This window comes from Triturus cristatus, chromosome 10 (genome assembly GCF_964204655.1).
Source record: "Triturus cristatus chromosome 10, aTriCri1.1, whole genome shotgun sequence".
Taxonomy (NCBI): Eukaryota; Metazoa; Chordata; class Amphibia; order Caudata; family Salamandridae; genus Triturus; species Triturus cristatus.
Genome location: NC_140593.1, coordinates 635,588,515 through 635,610,423, shown reverse-complemented (window position 1 = coordinate 635,610,423; position 21,909 = coordinate 635,588,515). Strand labels below are relative to the sequence as shown.

At 44.3% G+C, this 21,909-nt stretch overlaps 1 protein-coding gene across 1 annotated transcript in view; it reads left to right on the top strand.

The window, feature by feature from the left end:
• The window catches only part of LOC146789821 (uncharacterized), a 244,881-nt gene extending 233,176 nt beyond the window's left edge, over positions 1-11,705 (top strand). The window contains exon 3 of the mRNA XM_085632180.1: positions 3,192-11,705. Coding sequence (XP_085488306.1) covers positions 3,215-4,552 — 1,338 coding nt within the window. The 5' untranslated portion in view covers positions 3,192-3,214 and the 3' untranslated portion in view covers positions 4,553-11,705. The remainder of the gene's footprint in view (positions 1-3,191) is intronic.
• The last annotated feature ends 10,204 nt before the right edge of the window (positions 11,706-21,909 follow it).

Sequence of the window (21,909 nt, the reverse complement as noted above, 5' to 3'; positions counted from 1 at the left end):
AACATAGTTCTTTATTTGCTGCTGCCATGTTTCTTCACAAGCTTTTTCCGTGGACGAGATCCGGCGAGTTCTTAGAAATTGGGAATCTGGTAGATTCTTTATAAGGGACGGCAGATGAAGGGACGGCAGATGAAAGCTGCTAAACAACAGAGCATTGTTTTTATCTGTAGGTTTTTTAAACACACTGGTATTTATTTGCCCTGATTCAATGTTGATCCAGACATCCAAAAAAGAGAGTGCATTCTTGCTGATGGTATGAGTGAATTGTATTCTTGGATCTATTAAGTTGAGTGTACGTATATTGTTAATCAACGCTGCCTGTGATTTGTTCCAAATGAGGCAAATGTCATCAATAAATCGACAGAAAAACACCAATCCTTCTTGCCATGTGGAATCTGAAAGGATAATATCATTTTCAAATTTGGCCATGTATGTATTAGCATAGGCTGGTGCTCCTGGAAAACCCATGGAAGTTCCGTTTAACTGTATATAAAATTTCTCATTCCAGTTGAAGTAACTGTTCTGTAAACAAAATTCCAATAATTGAAGAATTATCTTGTCTTAATAAAGCCCATTCCACTGCTTCAAGTCCGTTGGCATGCGGTATAGAAGTATACAGTGCCACCACATCAATGGTGCACAAGATCCTATTCTCAGTTGATTCATCATTGACGGTCTTCAAACTTCGTAAGAAATCCGTTGTATCTTCTATGTAAGTTCTCCAGTTTTGGACAAACGGTTGGAGGTAGGCGTCGATGAAACGCCCTGGTTTTTCAAAAATGGATTCACATCCGGAGACATTTGGTCTGAATGGAGGATTGAATATGTTTTTGTGTATTTTAGGTAGTAAGTAAATTCTGGGTCTCCGTGGGAATTGATTAGTAAGATATTTTTTGGTGGATGAATCAATCCAGTGAAGTTCCTCTGCTTTTTCTAAAATTAAACTGAGGACTTTCGTGATTTCCACGGTGGGATCCTCTGGTAGACGTCCATAAATTGCCTCATTGTTAACGTGTTCCAGAACTTTGCTTTCATAATAATCTGTATCCATCATCACGAGGCCACCCCCTTTGTCTGCTTTTTGAAACGTGATATGTGGATTTCTTGCTAATGTTGACAATGCACTGTATTCTGCTCTACACAAAAAAGTAAGAATTTTTGGGAATATTGGATGTTTTTAAGGTCTTTTTTGACATACACAGCACCCTGCCCACAGGGATACCTTGGTCCTACCCTAGGGGTGACTTACATGTAAGGGAAGAATAGGGCCTGGCAAGTGGGTGCACTTGCCAGGTCGACATGGGAGTTACAAACTGCGCGCAGACACTGCAGTGGCAGATCTGAACCCCCTTTTCAGGGCTGCTTGAGTGTGTGGCACAATCGGTGCTGCAGGCCCACTAGCAGCATTCGATTTACAGACCCTGGCACTCGCATTGCACCTTACTAGGGACTTACTAGTAGACCAGATATGCCAATCATGGAAACGCTAATCCACAACATAATTTACAACAGGAGCACTTGCACTTTAACACTGAACAGCAGTGAGAAAGTGCGCAGAGACATAAAACAAGCAAAAACAGAGTCAAAACCGGGAGGTCAGAAAGCAAAAAGCCAGGGGAAACAGGCCAAAAGAGGCCAGGTCTAGCTCCACCCCAGCAGCTGATCTCAGTAGTGTGTCTGCATTCTCAGAGGAAGTATGCATCTCTCACTAACAAACCACCCCAGCACCTGATTTTAAGTAGTCTGTCTGCATTCTCAGAGGCAGGATGCTTCTCTCACTAACAACTCAGCACCTGATCTCAAGTATTTTGTCTACATTCTTAGAGCCATGAGGCTTCTCTCATTAACACACCAGCCCCGGTACCTGACCTCAAGTAGTGAGTCTACATCAGAGGCAATATGCTACTCTAGCTAACAAACCACCCCCAGCACCTGATCTCAGTAATTTGTCTGCATTCTCAGAGGCAGTTTGCTTCTCTCACTAACAAACCACCCCAGCACCTCATCTCAAGTAGTGTGCCTGCATTCTCAGAGGCAGGATGCTTCTCTCACTGACACACCCCACCACCTGATCTCAGTAGTGTGTCTGCATTTTCAGAGGCAGGATACAACTGTAGCCAACAAACCAGCACCTGCTCTCAAGTAGCGTGTCTACATTCTCAGAGGCTGGATGCTACTCTAGCTAACAAACCACCCCAGCACCTGATCTCAAGTAGTGTGTCTGCATTCTCAGAGGCGGGATGCTTCTCTCATTAACAAACCACACCCAGTGCCTGCTCTCTGCCTCTGAGAATGCAGACACACTACTTGAGATCAGGTGCTGTGGTGGGTTGTTAGTGAGAGAAGCATCCTGCCTCTGAGAATGCAGACACACTACTTGAGATCAGGTGCTGTGGTGGGTTGTTAGTGAGAGCAGCACACTGCCTCTGAGAATGCAGACACACTACAGTGTGCTGCTCTCACTAACAACCCACCACAGCACCTGATCTCAAGTAGTGTGTCTGCATTCTCAGAGGCAGGATGCTTCTCTCACTAACAACCCACCACAGCACCTGATCTCAAGTAGTGTGTCTGCATTCTCAGAGGCAGGATGCTTCTCTCACTAACAACCCACCCTACGCCTGATCTCAAGTAGTGTGTCTAGATTCTCAGCGGCAGGATGCTGATCTAGCTAACAAACCACCACCACCTGATCTCAAGTAGTGTGGCTGCATTCTCAGAGGCAGTATGCTTCTCTCACTAACAACCCACCACAGCACATGATCTCAGTAGTGTGTCTGCATTCTCAGAGGCAGGATGCTTCTCTCACTAACAACCCACCCTACGCCTGATCTCAAGTAGTGTGTCTAGATTCTCAGAGGCAGGATGCTGATCTAGCTAACAAACCACCACCACCTGATCTCAAGTAGTGTGGCTGCATTCTCAGAGGCAGTATGCTTCTCTCACTGACAAACCACCCCCAGCACCAGATCTTAAGCATTGCGTCTGACAACCCTTGTGTGAATGCTTCTCTAACAAACAATCCTCCAGCACCAAATTCTAATTTGTACATCTGCATGCTACAGAAGTAAGAGGTTCTTGGGGTAGCATACTATTGAAACATCTTGGCATGATAATCTGGTTAAATTGATTTCTCTTTTTGCAGATCATGCAATAACAGAGTTATTTTCTTTCCATATTTTGCAATACAGGTGAGCATCTACCAGGGACCATAATGAAGGTTGAAGTACCCCAGAATGAGGAGTCTGCATTTAAATCAGGAAAAAGTAATCCACATCAAAATGGACACCAATTTAACATGAATCAGATTAATTCAAAAAAAATGTTTTGGGGTTTGTATAACAGTACTAGTTTCACAGCTGCAGTAAAACATGAAAACAGGCAGGAATTGGAGGAACAAACCAATGCCCACCTACCGTTGGTAAAGCTGGAAAGCCACCAAGAAGCTTATATGCTGGAGACATCAAACAAGACTGGTGAAGACCTAGCAGTCCATGATCAAATACAAGTTGGTGAGAAGCAATTAGAAGGGGCTGAAACCACATTAGCTTTAAATCACAATAATTTGGTTGGGCCCCACACCACCGTCGCCCAGAAACCATTCCCATGTAATCTTTGTGGGAGAAGCTATTTTCGAAAGCAACATCTTGTAGGCCACCAGAAGACACACATGCAAGAAAGACCGTATGCCTGTCAGGATTGCAAAAAGCGCTTCTATTTCAAGCATCATCTGGTTGTGCACCAACGAATCCACACTGGTGAAAAGCTTTATAGCTGCTGCGACTGTAGCCTCAAATTCACCCACAAAGGAAACTTTGAGACTCACCGCAGGACTCACACTGGAGAGAAACCCTTTGTCTGTACTGAGTGCATGCGGAGGTTCTCCAGGAAGGCAGATCTCATAATTCATGAGAGAATCCACACAGGGGAGAAGCCCTTTTTGTGCACGGATTGTGGGAAAAATTTCAAGCGAAAACAGCACCTGATACGTCATCAGAGGACACACACTGAGGAGTCGAGCTTCACTTGCGATGAAGGTAAACAAGATTTCTCTAAGAAGAGCACCTCTCCAAGACATAAGCTCACTCTCACAGGAGATAAACCACTTGGGTGTCAGACACCCCTTGTCTGCGAAATCTGTGGTAAGATCTTATTTAAAAAAGTAGCTTTTCTCAGGCACCAAAAGACCCACTCAGGAGATAGACCCTTTGCATGCCTGGACTGCAGCAAGAGCTTTATGTTCAAGGCTGATCTCAAAACTCATCAGAGAATACACACAGGAGAAAGGCCATTCCTGTGCACTGTGTGTGGAAAGGACTTCCACTGCAAGCAGCACTTGGTGCGACACAAAAGAATCCACACAGGAGAGAAGCGATTTCAGTGTGGGGAATGTGGGCAGGGCTTTGTTCAGAAGAATAATCTGGCAAAGCACAAACAAATTCACAGTGAGCAGAGGCCTTTTCCCTGCCCAATATGTAGGGGTAGTTTTTTTCTGAAGCACAATCTTGTGAAACACATGAAAATTCACGGAGGTAAAATGGAAAGCCAATGAGCTGGTCAAAGTGAAGTTCTGAGTGTATGTACACACGAGAGTGTATGTGACTAAAGGGGAAGTGTACTGAGCATTTCGGGTATCTTCTATGTGTGACTTCAAAGTAGACTTCACCAGGAGTAACAGGTAGTGCACCAAGAGGGTTGACAGATTGGTGGACCACGCAGATGGGCATTCATATGAAAATATACAAGAAGACCTAAGGGTTTGAGTATCACTTTTTAGGGAAGATTACGGTTTGCCTCTAATAATAGGGCTAGTCAGGAACATTTTAAGATGAGTCAGGTCTATTTAAAAACCCAAAAACCAATTGAAAAGGAGAATATACTATGTTAATCTATTTTCGGCCAAGATTCAAGCCATCAAAAAGTCCAGCAACATATCCAATATGATCCAATTCCACAGTATTCCATTTTAAGGGGTTTTATGATTACTTATCATAATCCAACTTTTATTCATTTTTCAAAGCACTTATTTGAATCAGCCCAGCCAACGCATTTCATCGCTCACGACTTCATCATGTCTGTAAATAAAAAAAAATACATCACTCGTGTACTGTATATTTATAAACAGATACAATAATTTAAAAATCATTTACAAAATACACCCTTAGTACATCTACACACCAAGACTACCCACCATGTATAATCTACATGATCAATATATGTAATATATATATAACACAAATATTACAGTGCGTCAAAGATATTTGAAAAAATCCATTCCTAATAAAACACAACTTCCTGCCTGTATACAACCTTAAAAACTTTGTTCATATTGCAAAGAGGTTCTTGTTTCCTATTTACATTCATTCAATATATCACACTTCAATCTCATACCCTATTTAATCCATATTGGATGATTTTACATTGCTATGCTTATAAACTGTACCTTACATCTTAAACTCTATTTACATTTTCTATTAATAGAATTGAATCTCATACTGTATGTAATCCCTGGTGGCTAATCTTCTCCCGCTATCCTTTTGAAGTCCACCTTTTCTTTTGACTTCACAAATTCCCACATTTTTCTACATTTATTTACTATATAGATTTCACTCACTTTTGCATTAAAATACTTTATATTTCAAATGGGGTGTAGTGTACCCTCTGGTTCAATATCTTCCTGGGGAATCAATCTCTTTCCTTGAGTGGTTCAGTACCCCCTTAATTCATCTATAATTAAAAAATAACAAGAATCAGCACCTGGGAACTCATATTCCGATCCAAGATATATTTAATCCTCCATATAGAGGTGAAAAAAAGTTAGTCACTACAGAGGTTCCCCCTCAACTGGATCCTAGTTGAGGCAATCTCCCTCATGTACCATGCTAGTTGACCTGTCTCATAGCACAAGAAGCTTAATCAGGATACCCTTATTAAGTAGAAAATTGTTATAGGATTCCTATACACATATCACCTGTTATTAACTCTCCCATCGATCACCCGCAATCCTTGTTAAATTCAATCCAAATGATAAATCTCATCCCATATGTCTACTAATCTTTTTCTTCTGTGTATCGAGGCAGAATGACGCTAAAAAACGTCTACATGCTGTGTTATCCTTTTCTGATATTTTAAAGTAGAAGCCATCCAATCATCTCTCAATATGCCCCATGCATCCTTATGTTCAACCAATCACAGCGCTCTCTCACCATTCCATAGCTTTCTATGTTAATTTACCCAGAGAGTTTCCTCTCTGGTTTACCTGAGTTCCACCAATCACCAAGCTCATGCCTGTGTACGCGTGGTTGCATGCAGATATCCGCAGCCTTACCTCGTTGCGCTTCAGCATTCCTATGTTCAACCCTACTTAATATATTTCAGAATCCTGCCCAAGTAAAAAAAGAGCGTTTCCTCTGGCCCATGCAGATTCCAGCAATCCGAACACCAACTTCAATAGAAACAGGAAATGCCGGCTGTCCTCAATCGCCTCCCCGCATTGTGTTACACATAATATCATGGTTAGCTTGAGCATTCCTGTGTTCAACCAATAACCATACTTTATACATTTCAAACTCCTGTTCAAGTCAAAAAAGGAGATTTTCCCCTCTGATTCATGCAGATTCCACCAGTCCGAACGCTGACTTCCAAAGAAACAGGAAATGCCAATTATCTTAGACTGCCTTCACACATTGTGCTACACACATTATCGAGATTGGCCAATTGCTTCCCTTTCTAATATTTGTATTACTAAGGATATCTACATGTTCCGGGGATTTCACCACCGACCTAGCCCAGTTTTGCAGCAAGTTGTAGCACTTCTCTGTAATTCAATAATGCAAGTTAGTTCCTCTAAATGCACGTAAATGCTCAATCGCCGCTACCGCCTCACTGCATGGCGTTTCAACCTTATTGTGCTTAGTGGATCACATCATCTGCTAACCTTGATGATCCGAGTACAAATCAATTCTCTAAATCTTAGAATTGCGCCTTAAACACATATTAAGTGTGAGCCAAAAGGAACGCGCATTTTCTGATAGTCAGTCGCTCTCCTATCACTAATAATTTTGTCTCTGGTCCGACCATGCAATAACTTAATTCAAGTACATCTTTCTATATTTCCACCCAAAATGTTATTTACTACAGCAAATCGGAAATACTCAAGTTCTAAATTACCTGTACTCAATTCCTGTCATTTTCCTTATCCCTGCACCAAAACACATCACTTGCCTTTTCTGAAGTTCAGAGTCATCCAGCTTCCCTTGCAGGTAAACAATATTACCTGCTGTCCATTCTGCATACAGACATCCATCTTTATTTAGTGTGACCGCGCAACAGTCATTCCCAATTCATTATCCCAATCAAGTTCATGTTCACAAAGTCCCTATGTCCCTCTAACTGTTTCTAGGATCACCTTAGCCTATCTCCAAGATTGGCGAATTTAGAGAAAATAGTGTAATTCATTTTCCAAGTTGAGTCCTACCTGTACAGTTCTCAATCTGCTGATCCACTTTGCCTCTTCCTGTCTGAGCTTCAATTCCATGCCCCCTCACCTAGTGTCTTTCTCTATCCTTTGGATACAGTGAAATGTAAAGTTCACACTGTTGGGGTGGCATTCCCTAATATGTTGTGCTATTGAGGATCTCTATTCCTCATTCAATATTGCTCTCAGATATTCTTGAATACTTAACTTCAGGACTCTCTTAGAACTACCAATGTAGACTTTGGTACAATTACACACAATTGCATATACCACAAAACCGCTATTACAGTTGCTAAATTGATTTATGCAATGCATTCTCCCTGTGTTACACATGAATGTTTTCAATTTGTTGAGTCCATACCTACAATACTATACAAGACTAACGTAGGTAGAAACCTTTTGGTTGGGGAGGTAACCAGATGTAGCCATTGGTCCTAGGTAGTTTCTTGTCTCTTGTTTTTTAATGGTAGCACCTTTCCTGTATGTTACCAGGGGTTTGTTAGTAATCATGTTGGTCATCCCTTGAACACCCTACAATAGATCCCAATTTTTACACATATTCGGTTGTATTCAGAGCTATATGTTGATATAAAAGCCAGTCTATCAAATGATTTCTTTTTAGGCCTTTTAGTACCAGAGTGTTGCTTCTTTTGATCGGTAGTACCCTTGTTTCAGCTTTTTTTAAAGTATGCTCTGGATAGCCTCTTCCTCATAGCCTATTTTTCAAGTCACTCCGACAAGTACTGAAAATCCTCCTTATTGTTACAATTTCTCAGAGTCCTACACATTTGCCCAGAGGGGATGCCTGTGATTACTAATATGGGCTGGGTACTGTCCACCCTCAAAATATTATTTGTAGCTATTTCTTTTCAAAATAATCTACTCTGAATGCTCTCATTTGCAATTTAAAGTTGAACATCCAAAAACTCAATCTTATGAGACTCATGACACATAGTAAAAAGTACATTACATTTGTTGTCATTGAAATAGTCTACATACTCTTTCAAGCTTTCCTTAGCGACTTTCCAAATGATTATAATGTTGTCTTCAAAAGGACCCGAGAACAGAATGTCATCCATCCATTTTTCTCCCTGTGTGGACCAGGCATGCTCCCTCTCAAACCATCCCATAAAGAGCTTGGCGTACGAGGGAGCAAACCTGGACCCCATAGCTGTTCCTTGATTCTGGTGATACCATTCACCTTCAAAAAGGGAAAAGTTATTTTGCAAATTGAATCACTCATTTTCAACATCATTTTTGAATGTTCTAAAAGACTGGCATTTCTTTTGAATAAATAGTACTTCAAAGCCTGCTGTCCTAGTTCATTTTCTTCACATGTATACAGCCCTACCACGTCAAGTGCCACAAAGCTCATGGTTGAATTATAAACCACATCCTTTTATTTGTTAGGCACATCCATAGTATCACAAATGTGGGATGGCAAATTCATGACTAAAGGTTTTAAAAATGAGTCCAAATATTCTGAGAAATGTTCTGTCATGCTTTCTACTAGAGATGATCATTCTTCCCAGTGGATTTTGTCGGGATTTGTGGATTTTGGGCAATGTATATATAAATGGGAATTTAGGATTAGAAATCCTTAAATATCTGAATTCACTATCTTCCAGAAGCCCAATTTCTTTCCAAGAAAATGGTTTATCAGCTATATGTCTATTCACTTCCCAGGTAGGATTGTTCAGAAGTTTCTTGTAGCATCTTTCATCTTGCAATTGTCTTTTTATTTCATTACTGTAGTCTGTTTTTTTATAATGATGTTACCCCCTCTTATCCGCCTCTCTTATTACTATCGACTCATCTGTACCCAGATCTTTTAAGGCTCTTCTTTCCTCTGGTGTGGTGGTAGCCCATCCATTGTTGTGTTTGTTATTAATGAACTTCTGATGATCCTCTATTTTGTGTATTTCATCAATGGTTCTTTTAAAAAACCAATCAATAGCTGCAAACTGATTTCCCTGTGGTATAGACTTTGATGGTAAGGCTAATCCACTGTTGCATTCTATATCAAGCAAAGCAGAGAGATCTTCCACTTCTACATTAACTTCATTTGACAGTGATAACATATGCACATCATGAACATCTGCAATTGTCAAATCAGATCTTTTTATTTCTCTTCTTGCAAGTACATCACACTTCTCATTAGTGGCAAAAAAACTATTTCATTTCAGTCGCCTCGCAAATTTATACAAATCAGTCTTCAATTCAGTAAAGCCACGGTCCATTTCTGGACAAAAGGTGAGACTACGTTGTAAAACATTCAATTTAATAGTTCTCAAATGTCTGTCAAAGATTGATCACTTGCAGGGTTTCTTGTTCCCCCATTCTAGCGGTGGAGAACTCTTCACACCAATCTAGATTTTGTTTCTGTTCAGGTACCGGAATAGTGCACTTCATGGCATCTTCTTCTAGGCGAAAGTGATTAACCACATTAATCCCACCATATAGCTGGAAGAAGAGGGGAGTCCATGGCATCCACTATCTCTTACAGATACGTGAAAGTCTCATAAAGCTAAGGGGGACTGGCTGGGTAAAATTGAACACATTACATAATAGGTTAACGGGTTAGACACAAGATGAATGTGCAAAACAAATACATAGGAGTGACTTGTTTCATAAAGTGCTGGCTAGATGACCAAGAATACTCAGACGTCGAGGGAGTAGCAAAACCTGATGGGGCCCTTGTGAAGTATATGAAGGCCCCCACCCCTGCAAATATATGGAGGTACACCCACCTACCACTTTGTCCCACTGGCACAAAATCTGACTATTTTTAAAATTCTGACAATTAAGGAAATACCTATGTATGTCTTGTTCATTTCATGGGCAAGCCCAGAGATTCTAAATCTTCAAAGTTCTAGTCAGAAGGTAAGAACTTTTAACTAACAAGCTTTGGCATAGCCATTTGGTCTCGCGTTTGGGACCTTAAAAGTGTTTAGCCATGCAGCACATTATCAGACTACCCAATGTGTCACAAAAGCAAAAATAAAAAAAATGGAGACGGTGGAACTGTAGAGGGTTCCTATAGTGGTGCAGGGGAGGTTGTTCACATCTACATTAGTGGTGAATGTAAGGACGAAAAGGGCTGCGCTACTAGTGAGTAACATATGAGAAGGGCAGCAGAAAGGTGAATATGAAGCTGAGGAGGGCTACACTAGTTGTGAAGGGGAAATTGATGGAGGCAGTACTAGTGGCAAAGGGGAGACTGAAGACAGCTAAAATAGCGATAAATGTGATAATGAAGAGGGGTGGACTTGTGATGAAGGTAATGAAATGAGGGCTGCACTAGTGGTAGAGGTAAGGGTGAAGGGAGTTGCACCAGTGGTAAAGGTAAGAAGAGTAGGGCAGCACTACAGGTGAAAATGAGGTTGAGAAGGGCTGCACTAGTTGTGAAGGTGAGGTTGTTTAAGGTTGCTGTGGGGTGAAAGTGAGGATGGTTAGAACTGCACTACTATTGAAGGGAAAGCTGATTGGGCACGGAGGGCCACACTAGAGTGAAGATAATGATAAAGAGGTCAACACTAGTGCTGAGGGTGGGGATGAGGAGGGCTGCACTTCTGGTGAAGGTAAGGGTGAAGATGTGTGCACCAGAGGTAATGTTAAGGGCTTTCCTATTGTGAAAATGAGGATAAAGAGGTCTACACTGGTGCTGAAGATGCAGAACAGAACTGCACAAGTGGTGAAACTGAGGATAGCAGTTGAAAGCAGTGTGATGAGTAAGAGATGGGTGCAAGGAGACGGAGACTACAAAAAGACTGGCATCGAGGAGTATCTTGGCTAGAAGAACTGGCAAGAAATATTCAGCTCTTGAACAATTCTATGCCAACTATTGCAATAGTCATAAAATCAATGTATGTGTGTGCTGTGCAAACCCTTACATCTATGCCTGTTTATTGTGAACATTGAAATACATCCATGTAAACTTTGTATGAGGGTTCATTACAGTGATGCAGCAAAAAGTTATGTTAGGTAATGCTTGAGCCAACACTGCTTAATCACAAGGAAACCCTCTTGGGAACATTCCATTACACTATTTTTAGCGCATCTTTGCCTCCACATGAGAAGACCAACAATTTAAAGATTAATATTGACTGCACCACAAAGAAATAGCCTAGCCCGAATTGCTGGCAGTGTCTCTTTCTAGCAACCTCAAATAAATCGTAAGACCACACATCACCGGTTCATAGAAAACCTCTTAAAACAATGAGCTTCAACAACAACAAACACAATATTACAAACATAGCAAATTCGGTCTAAAAATTAAAAAAAATCAACAATTGTGTTGTGATTTATCCTCTACCCTTTTACCCTCCACAGTCACAAAATCACTTCAACCAACTCGTCAACCAGCCAAGGAACTCTCGACTTGTTTAAGCCTTGCTGAGCCTTACCATTAGGTGAAGCTGATATCCTGCACCTTAGGACGCTGTTAGGAGTCTCTCCCTTGTCAAACCTCTTTGTGGCAGCCATGACGTTCTTCAACAAAATGGAGGTCTGTGACTAACTGGTGTGACCCATCCAGCCCATACACCCCACCGTACCAGCTTTGGCTTCTGGCACAGCTCAAAGTTGCTTAAAAAACTTAGATCAAGCCAACTGTAGTGAGGTGGATGAGTATTGGCAGTACCAGCTGAGGGATCCGACCCAGAAGACTACCATCCAATAAAAAGGGAACTGGAGAGTTTGGTAGTCAGAGACAAAATGTGTACCTCTCGCCCTCCCTACTGGATCGGAGCAAGTCTTACACAGTTTCACAGAACTTCAAATGGGGATCTTTTACGAGCAACAAAGCAGAGCCACTATGACACCGATCGCCTGGAGGCACCAGAAATACCAGAAACTCATTCACAATACTAGAAGAAGCTTAGGGCTTGGGCGCGAAAGGGTTTAAGCGCTACACAGATATCAAAAAGTAAATACAAATAGCTGTGCTGGGAGGGTGAACCAGCTGATGGAGAGGAGAGAAAGAGAAGCTGGCGCTCAGAGGGTTCTAATAAGGAGACAGGGACACCTCACACAGGGATCTAGATGCGCCTGTCCGACGCCTGCCTAAGGACCTGGCTACCACAGTGTGCTTTCCGGATTCATCCTCTGCACCCAGACTCCAGTACCGGGTCCATTCCAGAGGAGTGTTTCACTTCACACAGAACCACCATCCAGAGAGAAGAACGATGACCTGCACTGCCTGTCATTGCGTGACCCCCCCCCCCGCAATATGGGATATTACTCTATACATCGGGGCTTGTTCTGAGAAATATGAGATAAGGAAAATACTTTTACATGGATACTTCAGGTAGATACACCACCTATGCCTGTCTCTTCCACTGGCTCTAATGTAGTTATCAAGTGTTTATTTAATGACAGCTCTTTTATCCAGATGACTCTACTCTCATGCCTTGACCACTCCCTCCTGTCAGACATGGCACCTTATTTGTTTACCCTTTTAGTTGTGCTCCAGAGTCTTGGGTTATTTTCTTCATATTCATATTGACTTAGTATGACCCTCAAATATGTTAACCAAGCTAAAATGGCCTATGCAGTTCTATCTTAATTACAGTTATCACATAGCATGCACTTAGCTAGAGCAGCAGCAAATATAGAATTCAGGAACACCGATGGTGTTCAAATTCGAAAAGGAGGCCCTCCCCCCCCAGGTTGCGAAGATGTTACATAGGTGACAGAGTAGCTAAAATTGAGGTTTGCAAGAGATTCTGAGTAGGAAAACATTGGTGGGTCCACGCAAGCAATACCTCCCTGGACTCCACCTGTATCGAGTTTTCAGAAATGTGTGGGTTTGGTAGGTTTCCCCAGATGGCCGCCGCGCCCGGGGTCAAAAACCCAGGTCATCTCCCCTGCAAAACCAGGTTGTTTTGTGATAGGTAATTTTGATGTCTCCTCCATATGTTGTGGGCCCTTGCCTGTCACGGGTACTTGGCCCACACATGCAAGTTCGGTACCATTTATATCGGGAGACCTGTGGGACCGCTGGTTGGTAGGAAATTTGTGTCAGCCCTGTGATCCCACAACTTTTCCACACAGAAATTTGAGAAAAATGGGATTTCCTTCAGCCAAATGTGAGGTTTGACGGGAATTCTGGGTAGGAAAACTTTGGGGGGTGCATGCAAGCCATACCTCACTGGACTCCCCCGGGTCATTGGTTTTCAGAAATGCGTAGGTTTAGTAGGTTTTCCCTAGATGGCTGCCAAGCCCGGGACCAAAAACTCATCGGTCCCCCCTTGCGAAACCCGATCGTTTTGTGATAGGTAATTTTGATGTCCCCACAATATGTTTTGGGCCTAGCCTGTTGCGGTTACTTAGCCCACCCACACGAGTGAGGTACCATTTTTATCGGGAGACCTGGGGAAATGCTGGGTGGAAGGAATTTGTGTCAGCCCGGTGATCCCATAACTTTTCCACACATAAATTTCAGCAAAATTTGAGGTTTGCAGGGGGATTCTGGGTAGAGAAATGTTGGGGGACACACGCAAGCCGTACCTCACTGGACTCCCCAGGTTATCTAGTTTTCAGAAATGTGTGGGTTTGGTACGTTTCCCTAGATGACCCCGGGGCCAAAAACCCAGGTACCCCCCTTGTAAAACCAGGTCGTTTTGTGATAGGTAATTTTGGAGTCCCTACAATATGTTTTGGGATCTTGCCTGTCGCGGGTACTTGACCCACCCACACGAGCAAGGTACGATTTTTATCAGGGGAATTTTGAGAATGCGGGGTGGATGGAAATTTGTGGACCAATGCAGATTCCAGGACTTTCCATCACAGAAATGTGGGTAAATGTGTTTTCTGTTACAAAGTTTGTGGTTTGCAAGGGATTCTGGGTAATAGAACCTGGTGAGAGCCACACAACTCATCCCATCCTGGATTCCCCTGGGTATCTAGTTTTCAAAAAAGGTTTGCTAGATACCCTTGGTGCCGGCAGAGCTAGGGTTCGAAATCTACAGCTAGGCACTTTGCCAAGAAAGGGTCAGTTTACACTGTAAAAATGTGGTGGGTCCACGTTGTGTTTTGGGCCATTTCCTGTCATGGGTAGTACGTCTGCTCAAACAAGTGAGGTACCATTTTTATCGGGAGACTTTGGGGAATGCTGGGTGGGTAGAAATTTGTGGATCTGCGCAGATTCCACAACTTTCCATCACAGAAATGTGAGGAAAATGTGTTTTTTTATTTTTACAAAGTTTGAGGGTTGCAAGGGATACTGGGTAGCAGAATCTAATGATAGCCACACAAGTCACCACATCCTGGCTTCCCTTGGGTGTCTAGGTTTAAAAAAATTATACAAATGTATAGGCTTGCTAAGTTTCCTTGGGTGCCAGCTGCACTAGGACCCAAAATCCACAGGTAGGCACATTCTGAAAAAAAGTCAGTGCTTGGTGGGCTTTCTGCCGTCCTGGTTGAGGGTGGAATCAGTGGGCTATTGACTTGATATGCCCCCAAGGGGGGCAGAAAGACTGTGGCTATTTTCTTGGGGGGGTGGGGGAATTGGGATGTCCTGTTGGGCAGTCACCTACCCTACGCATAAAAGCCAGTATATTCGCTGCCCCCCGGGGGCCGATCAGGGGCTACAGCCCTATCTCCATCCTGGGGGGGGGCAGAAAGACTGTGGCATCTTTTTTTAGGGGGTGGGGGCATTGGCATACCCATTCTGGGCAGCCCCTCTCAGAAATTTGGGGGGGAATCCCTGGTGCCTAGTGGGTTTTCTGCCCCCCGGGGAGCAAATAAAGGGCTACGGCCCCATCTGCCTTCGGGGGGGGGGGGTTAAAGACTGTAGCATTGTTTTGGGGATGAGGGCATTGACATGCCCATTCTGGGCAGCCCCCACCCCAACATATATAAAAAAAGAATCCCTGGTGCCTTGCTTGTGGGTGTCAGGGGCTACTGTCCCCATCTCCCTCCTGGGATGGCAGAAAGACTGTGGCATTTTTTTTTGGGGGGGGGGGGCATTTGCATGCCCATTCTGGGCAGCCCCCACCCAGAACTTTGGGGGGGGGATCCCTGGAGCCTAGTGGGTTTTCTGCCCCCCCGGGGGCAGATCAGGGGTTACTGTACCCATCTGCCTCCTGGGGGGGGGCAGAAAGACTGGCATTTGTGGGGGGGGGCATTGGCATGCCCATTCAGGGCTGCCCCCACCCCAAACTTTGGGGAAAATTCCTGGTGCCTAGTGGGCTTTCACCCCCCTCCCCCCGGGAGCAGATAAGGGGCTACTGGCCCATCTGCCTCCTGGGGGGCAGAAACACTAGCCCCATGAGCACCGAAACAATGAAACTGAAACAAAGTGTCAGTTTAATTTTCAATGCAATGACGCCAGCGCACCATGCCTGCAATCGTCATTGCATTGGAAATGCAAAACGGCATCGGGAGGTCGGGGAAGCTCTTCCCCAACCTCCCGAGGAGAACAACAAAAAATGGAAATCCATGTGCTGTCTGCAGCAGAGGGATTTAGCTTCCCTGCAATCATGACAGAATGGTTCCGTCATGAGCACAGGAGCACTGGTGCTCATGACGGAACCATTCAGTCATGAGCATAGAAAGGGTTAAAGAGGTTTGTAATAAGACAGCAACAACACTTCTAACCACCTTAGTAATACTTCAATGAGACAATACCTGCATTTATAATAAGGTTATTAAAAATGTTATGTGATGTTCTTCTCCTCTCCAGCAGTAAGGGGCATTATAGCTCACTACCTCATCTTCTCCCACACATTTCTCAATCTCTCTCACACTACCCAACCTATTTCCCTCATCTTTTGACCACTCCCTAAACCTCTCCACTTCTTTCTAGCTCTATTCTATCTGTTACTCCTCACACAACCATACTCGTTTATCACTAATTCTTTCTCTACCTCTAGCCCTCTTTTTAAAGTATTGTTGCTTTTCTCTCTGTCTTCCATCTCTCTCGCTCTCTCTTTCTAGCCCACCGTTACACACACCGCCATAATGTCGGACAGAGGAACAATGAACATGACCAATTTAACAATCTACTTTCCACATCTGACTTAAAATCGGCAGATCGGTCCCCGACGAACGCCCGCCCTACTTTCAAGAAAAGCTCCACAATTGATTACATCTTCCTGTCCTGCGGCTTAATTAACCATCTTCAGAACTTCAATGTCAAATATCGCGCAGAAAGTGAGCATAACCCGCTGCTAATTACTCTGAACTTAAAACAGATAGCCGACCCAGGCCAGGAGCTAGGCTATTCCTATAGAAGATGAGCCATTGAACATGGTAAGGAGAATCAAGTGGAAACCACTACACTCGCCCTTGGTGGAGGTGTGGCTTGACATTGTCAAATCTCGACTATGGGACCTCCCAGGGAATACTCTCCTATTAAACTGGGATCTGCTGGCCAGAGAATTGGGTGCATTACTTCAGGGCCACTTGGGCTCCCCAAATCGACCCCAACTAACAAACTCTTGCCTGCACGGAGCATCAACCCCACGTGTAAGAACTTAAGGAAGAAATCTCGCTTGTTTAAATTTAATCTAACATACGATAATCTTCTGTTAGTCAAGGTAGCATGGAATGACCACAAAAAATCATTTGGGCCTCGAAACGAGCTCACCAAGAGGAGGAATGGAAAAGGATCTTTGTAATGCTTAAAGAAAGATCCTTAGCTCGATTCTGGCAGCATGTGAACACCTTAAAATCTCTCGGCCCGCAAGATCAAATGCGGTTCCTGGACTTGCATGGGAGAAACATGTGAGAACCCAGTTTCTGGCACAAAACCACCCAGCTAACACGACCACAGCTTCTCAGCGTGGAGAAGAACATCAAACCCAGATCCAACCGAAGGAAATTGCCAAACTAATCAAACCAATGAAGACCAGTGGGGCGCCTGGCCCAAATGGGCTCCCTGCGGGAATTTTCCAATCTGCAATAGAGGGCTGGTCTATGCTATTAACCCCATTATTCAACAGTGAATATACAAATGGTAATACACCTGAAAATTGGAGGGGTTCAATACTCTGTCCAATCAATGAAAAAGGTGACCGTTTAAATCCAGCCAACTATCGTCTAATAGCCTTGTTAGACCTGGAAGCCAAAGCATACGCACGCATTCTTCTGGGAAAACTGGGTAGTAGAAAACGAGCTGCTCCTCTTTTTTCAAACTGGCTTCTGAGGCGGAGCTGCCACAACTGACAACATAATTGCTTTATCAGCCCTTAGTCACCAAGCTACTCAGCCAGAACAACCTCCACTCTTCTGCTGTTTTGTCGACCTAACAGCAGCTTTTGACAGGGTCGATCGACAACTGTTGTGGAAAAAACTAGCAAGTTGGGGCATTTCCTCCTCACTTTTACCAGCCATAATCTCCCTATATTCGGAAACTTGGGTTCAGGTGAAAACAGGCCCCAAATCAATTTCCGCTAAAATCAGTACGACCGGAGGTCTGAAACAAGGTTGCGTATTGGCTCCCCTCTTTTTAACTTGTACAGTGCAGATATCGGAAAAGCTCTCGCCCACAGCAGCCCGCCCCCCCCCCTCGACTAGGCAACCGTACCCTACACATTCTGCAGTATGCAGATGACATTGTCATCATGGACCATGCTAAAGTGGGCCTTCAACAAGCCTTGACCAGTTTATATGAATACAGCACAGCAAACTTTCTTACTATCAGTCTAGAAAAGACCAAGATTACACACAATATGGAGGCAAAAGCATAACCAGCATTGGCATAGCCAATAGGTCTCGCCTTTGGGACCTCATAAGTGTTATCCAACACAATATCCTTGGTGCAACAACATCAAGTGTTGCATGGCTAAACACTTATAAGGTCCCAAAGGTGAGACCTATTGGCTATGCCAATGTTTGTTATTGTAGCAGGTACACCTCGAATGCGATGTTCTGTACAATATCATGCTTAGGGTCCTTCTGAAAGAGGATTGAGATACCTAAGGTGGTGCCATGTGGGCCTGGAAGTAGGAAAATGTAGTTGGCGCAGAGCACTAAACAGCTCGTTTTCACATATTTACACCTTTACATTGCACACAAACCTAAAAACCAAGTTTATTTAATGGAGCCTTCCTGCCCCCTCCGCACCCTCATTCCCCCTCTCCCACAGAAGGACAGGGCCTCTCGTTGATCATCCTGTCAGATGCACTCCGACCTCATCCAAAAGAAGTAACTATACATTAACCGAAAATTGCCCCATTCCCTACAGTTAGCGCTACGAAGCGGCAAAACGTCAAAAGACAGCACTTTACAAAAACCTAAATAAAAATGTGTGGATATAGGGGGTTTTGGGTTCCCAGGACAGTTTAGTTGCCTTACACCAAACTTTAAAACCCACCTCAAGGTAATGACTTCCGTTTGTGAACCTGTAAAGGGTGGAAACGAATATACATTTGAAAGCCGCCGCTGCCTCGATTCAGCATTTATTGATGGCGATTAGCATAGTTCGGGTCTCTTCTAAAGAAGTATGCGTGATTAGCAGACACCAAGCATGTTACTCACATTCAGGTTAAGCAAAAACTAACTTTAGTATAAACCTAGTTATTCGATTTGCATAACCAATAAATTAGTACATCAGAAAAAACAAATATAGAATGCATTTTCCACTGTTGAAACCGTCTCTTATTTTGCAGTTGTATTAAAATGTTTAAGTGCACGATCAAACACGTTTCCTGCAGGGCTATTATTCTTAAGGTAGCAGTGACACCCAGTGGATAAAAGGGGTCGTTGCAAGCCTATTTATTTGAGCAGAGCTTGAATTTGTCGAAACAAACCTTATTTCAGGATAATGGCAAGATTGTATCTTAATCGAATCTGTAGTATTTTGCCTGTGAAACGTTTAAGGAGCCACTTTTGTTTCTATGTCGTTAGTGCACTTCGATGGAGCAGAAAGTGAAAAAAGCTGTCTGAAGAACTAGGCTGCCAGAGGCAAAATGCAGAAAGTGCCCGATGCTCCATGGAACAACAAGGAGGCACGTCTGGCTTAATGAGCCATGACGAGAGAGGAACGCCAGATGGCGCCTGTGCGTGTAACCGCAGGCTTTAGGCCACAAGCAAAAGCGTATGGTCGGATTTTTAAAGCCCACTTACTAAAAGTCTCGCCAGACCAGTGTATGCTCTGGCTCAGGCGAGACCTAAAAAACAGATCACATGTAATATAGGCCCTTGGTCTATTAACTCAGTGCAGAAATATAAGTACTTTGGGGTCTGGTTTACAGAAACAGCAATACCAACCGCCCATAAAAAGGAATTAACCAATAAATCGACTGCCATAATGTATGGGCTGATAAAATTGAATAACAAGCTAAAAAGCCCCTCAGCCGTGGGCATCAGAAAGGTCACACAAGCTTCTTTTCTCCCAGCACTTTCGTACGGGCATCAAGCATTTCCTGGAGCCTGTTCGGAAACTCTAGAGCGGGTGCAAAGTGTGCCCTATAAAAAGATTTTTCAACTTCTAAAACATCTATCCAGGGCGAGACTCAGGTTGGAGCTCGGACTAGTCAAACAATGTCTAACTGTTGAGTCCGATTTTCTAAAATATTACATCCGAATCTTAAAATTGCCAAGGGATTCCTTAAAGAGCCGTCTTAGAGACATATTTGAAAAAAACAGATCGCCATGGAATAAACAGCTTACGAGAGCCATGACTTCCCTGGAAATAAACAAACTGGCACTTGATCTCCCTTGCATTTACATACGCCACCTGGAAATCATGCATTAATCAACAAATCCAGCTAGTCTCCTTCCAGCAAGATCAGGCCACACTAAAAACATTATCTTTTCTAATTCCGTTAAATGATTCATATACAATAAACAAACCTCAGCCCTACCTTACTGTTCCGCTTAACCCCAAAGCCAGGAGCGAGATCATGTGTATGCGACTGCTGGCAGTACCAATTATGGGCTTTGGACAGCATTGAACTGCTGTGGTCCTGTGCGCGGCCAACCGCTGTTGGAGCTGTGACCGAGCCTTTACCCAGTAAACAAGGAGTGGTCCCCCGACAGGCTGTGGATCCCGCGATGCTCAGGAAGCTGGTTCTACTGGTCTGACCGGGGCCCTCAGATGGAGGTGGACACACAGAGGGCCCCGGGAGATGAACTGAGGCCGCACTCGAGGGATCCGCTGCTCGTGGCCAGTGCCACACCATTTTAGGAGGTGTGGGGTGAACGGAAGGCAGAGTGTGTATAAGGGAGTGGGGCATCAATTAAACTGAGAATTGGGGCCCCGGTCCGGAGGTGAGGCATGGAGAAGGAAACAGCCCGAATGGGTGGAGGATCCGAATAGCTGAGTCCGAGCTCTCTCACCTTCCAAGCTTTTTGAAACTGACCTCCCGCAGCCTGCCATCATACCAAAAACATAGAGAGGTCTCCCACCGGGCTGCGGGCCCTGCAGCACCCTAGAGACTGGTTCTGCCTGTCGAACCAGGGTCCCTAAACACAGACAGACATGCGGAGTCCCCTGGAGTGTATGACTGGGACTGCGCTCGAGAGACCCACTATCCGTGGCTGATGTGCCACCGTTTGAAGAGGTGTGGGGGCGACTGGAGGGTGGAACCGGGCCCTTGCTGTTACAAGTAGCTGTGGGCTTGAAGGGTAACTGTGGACACGAACCTAACCCTGAGTTGTGGCAATGAGGAGTAGACAGCCCAGCAGGTGTGAACACCTGGGGGAGTAGAGAGGCCAAGCCGCAGTCTCTAAACTGCTGGGCCTACTTTGCCCTCTTTTGAGCCCCCCCCCATTTCACTCACCAAATACTGGGACAAGTTGAAATAGGGTAGCCTCACCAGCGAAATAAATACATAAGGACCAACGCTCTAACCACGTAGACGTCACCATCCAAGCCTTATCGTGGGGTGAGAACCTGGTGAAGCGATATAGCTGGCGGATCTGGGGGAACAGGAAGGTCCTGTGAAACTGGGACTGAGACCCCTCCCGCGCTTGCCTGGGTCCTTTCCCTCTGTTGGCCCTGCCCTAGGGAGAGGATCACGAGGCGAGTCCTGAGAGGGCCTGGAGGAGTACAACAAGCGGTGACTCCTGCCATCCCTGGACCTCTGGCCTTTGCCAGCTTTAATCGGACTAGCCCCCCCACTTGAAACAGGAGTGGGGAGAGTGCAGCCAATCATTGGTAAAGACAAAACAGTGAAACCACCCCCCTCCCAAACCCGCATGGAGCAGTACACAATGGGCAGCGTGGGCACTGGTGGCGTTCCTCCGCCCAAGACCCCTCTACCAGAGGGGGATCTCACCACCATCCTTCAAGTGATACACACCTCGCAAGATCTCTGTAACGCCACAGCGAGGATCTCAGAGGCTAAGTCCCGCCTGTCCACCGTAGAAGATGATGTAGCGACAATAAAAGATCAGGTAACACAGCTTTTGTAGCTTTTGTCCCACACAGCTGAGCTCCATAGGCGGGCGGAGAATGCTGGAAATTGTTCCTGCGCGGAACC